At 35.3% G+C, this 2,905-nt stretch overlaps 1 protein-coding gene across 1 annotated transcript; it reads left to right on the top strand.

Annotated features, from left to right (window-relative positions):
• Positions 1-212: 212 nt before the first annotated feature.
• On the top strand, positions 213-1,169 carry LOC149558351 (uncharacterized). Its single transcript, XM_089786126.1, has 3 exons — positions 213-326; positions 415-486; positions 710-1,169. The coding sequence occupies exon 3, from the start codon at positions 723-725 to the stop codon at positions 1,074-1,076; it is 354 nt and encodes a 117-aa protein (XP_089642252.1). The 5' UTR covers positions 213-326; positions 415-486; positions 710-722; the 3' UTR covers positions 1,077-1,169.
• Positions 1,170-2,905: the final 1,736 nt, after the last annotated feature.

Below are 2,905 nucleotides of genomic sequence, written 5' to 3'. Positions count from 1 at the left end.
AGATAGATTGAGAGTTAAATTTCAAATGACATTTTAAAATTTCAACTAAGCCTCTTCGAATGTCGCTGTCAAGCCTATTCCAACTAACGTCGGACACTATTACAGAGTGACATTCTTATTCCGACTAACGTCAGGCACTGTTGAGAGTGATATTCTAAGAATCCGCGGCTTGGTTTGAGTGTTTGACCAAATGTCCTTGACTGTGCGAACACGGTGTGCACTTTTTCTTTAAGCACTTCCTAAGTAATTAGAATTCACAACACAGAGAAGGTGAGATCCTCTAGGTGGCCAAACAGGACAGAGCTATGGACGTTGTGGATATCCAGGTAGCAAAGTGATGCACTATTTTCTCCCTGCATTTTTTTTCTTAAATTTTTTTTTTGACGCGTTGGGTTATATTGTTTTGATCAACAGGATACCTCTCCGCAAGAATAAGCAGACCTCGGAGTTTCTCATGTCAGGGACATTGAACTAGGTATAAATCAGGTCAGGAAACTACGAATGTTCTCAAAAGTATTCAATTTTTTTGGGCTTCGATTTTTTGGTCCTGTCTGATCATTAAAGAATTAAGGACTCGTAATGTTTGCTGTTTCCAAGAAGCCCTGATTGCTATTTCCCCTCTGATTACTATGCATTTGTGTTTCTTATTTTTAATTTTCTGTTGAAAAAGCTAAATCAAATGATCTTGATGATGTTATTCCGAGGGCAGACTGTGGTGTCCAATGAGGAAGATGGAGATGTTAACGAGGTTGATCAACCGACGACAGCCGACCTCCAATTACAGCAGTACAAAATCTGTAATTCACGTGACAGTGGGGTCAGTGTTGGCGGGAGGAGGTTTCGGCGTGATGCTCCAAGCGCCGCGAGGTGTGAAGAAGGAAGTAAGGGCTTTTTTCTTGGTCGCAGACACCCTGACTTTGGTTGCTTCGTTGCTGCTTCTAATGATCGTTGCTACTGTCTCGCACAGATCTGCAAAGGTGGAGTATTTCATAAGCATCATTCTGTGGGCAGCAGTACTGTCCTCTGTTTTGACCTTCTTTGCGGCGGAGTATGTAGCGGTGTTTCTTAAGCATTAGTAGATCCTGCAATATTGTTTGCATTCTACTGCTACGCGTACCACATCACGGGCACTTCTGCTATATTATTATTCTTACTCAAATAGATGCAAGGATGGACAGCAAAACGAAATGCTTTTATTTTAAAATATTCATAAACTATTTATTTAAATGAATAATATGTTAAAAGTAATTATTATTTCCGTTAGATAACAGAATCACATTTTACCTTAGATAAGAGACTTCCAACCTATTTGTTTGGTTGTGGATTATTGTTTATAAAACCTATAATGTTATTTCAAATAATCTAATCTATATTTTAAACATTTATTAACAAAGTGGTTTATAAGGGCAGCATATAACTTCTACATATTTAATTAACTTATTAGTAACATTGTTTTAATTTCTATTTTCTATAATACTTCAAGTTATTGGTTATTTTGTAATATTTACACTATGTATCTATGTTGACCATAACTTCCTTTTATTTCTTAGTTTTCTCTTGCATTTGATACTAAATTTGTATCAATAGTTTTTCTTAGTTTAATGAATGAATGAATTATTCATACAAGTATATCTATTTTATTAGCATTTCTTTTAAGAACATGAATCCTTTTTAACCTTTTGGGTAAGACTCATGATGTTTTTCTTGGGAAGTCATGCTTGGGGTCCATTATAGTGGTAGATTCTTTTGAGTTTTTGGAGCTTTCCCTTTTTCTCCTTCTCTCTGCTTTTGGTGGTCTAGTGTCTCAGCCTCTCAAGGTGTTCAAAGATGGAACACTCATGATTGAGTATAGAGAGGAACCCCTTTTGGTGGAATTTAAAGAGGTTGTTAATTCTTGGTGTTAGCTTGGTAATGGAAATGTGAAAAATTTTGAGTCAAGGGAACTTGAAAAAAGTATTCATGTGGTGGTTGTAGCATTCAATGGATCTAGCCCAAAGGTGGTTCTAAAGTTTGTGGAAAATAATGTTCTAGCCATTGGTCCTCTTCGTTCCCTTTTGTTTGCAAAAGCTAGCCTTCTTGTCGAGAGCTTGAGAGTGTGAAGAAAAAAAGAGCATGAATCTATCATGTTTTAAGTTAATCTAAAGGCTTTAAATGAAATTTTTTGAACTATAAATAGAAGAATAAATAGCTAGTCTCAGCATTTGTTAACAAACTTACCCCCCAACCACAATTTGGATAAAACTATTTTCAAATAGGTTCAAGTTGAACTAAAGAATATACTCAATCGAGGTAGAAAAAATGAATAAATTATTGATTGATTTGAACTTGAGGTTCACCAATCTAACAAATTTTTCTTTGAAGGTCATGCATTTTGCAACAACCACTCTTCAACATCTTCAAGAAGAGAAGACAAAAGGGAAAGTATAGGAGGATGATGGGAGTGCCAAGAGACTCTATAGGTTCCTATTCGATGACTAGCTAGATGTGTTGTTATGGAAATGAACTCCCTTGATAAGAAGAAAGAATGATGGCATGGACTCATTTTGTGCAATTTTTTTTTTCTCTTTTTATGATGGTAATCTTTGGTCTTGTGTAGGCAATTTGAAAACTTTTAATATGGACTTTAATACTATTAGTTTGCTTAGTTTGGTTATTCTTGTTGATTACTGGTATCCCAAAATAAACTTCAAGTGTTTTGATAGTAGAAGGGGAAAATGTTGTCGAAATTTATTTTTTATGTTAATGGGTGGCTAGTGTGCTATTCATGTTTCTGGGTCAGTGAGCTATTTGTCAGCTAATAGTGTTTCTTTCACTATGCTTGTTTCTACTAGGCCAATTACCCATTTTGGCTTCTAATAATATCCAAAATAATTTTTCCCACAATATTATTAAACTTGATGTTGGA

Source organism: Cupressus sempervirens, chromosome 5, assembly GCF_028749045.1.
Source record: "Cupressus sempervirens isolate cs-2001-9-10 chromosome 5, ASM2874904v1, whole genome shotgun sequence".
Taxonomy (NCBI): Eukaryota; Viridiplantae; Streptophyta; class Pinopsida; order Cupressales; family Cupressaceae; genus Cupressus; species Cupressus sempervirens.
This window is presented reverse-complemented; position numbering and strand designations above follow the sequence as displayed.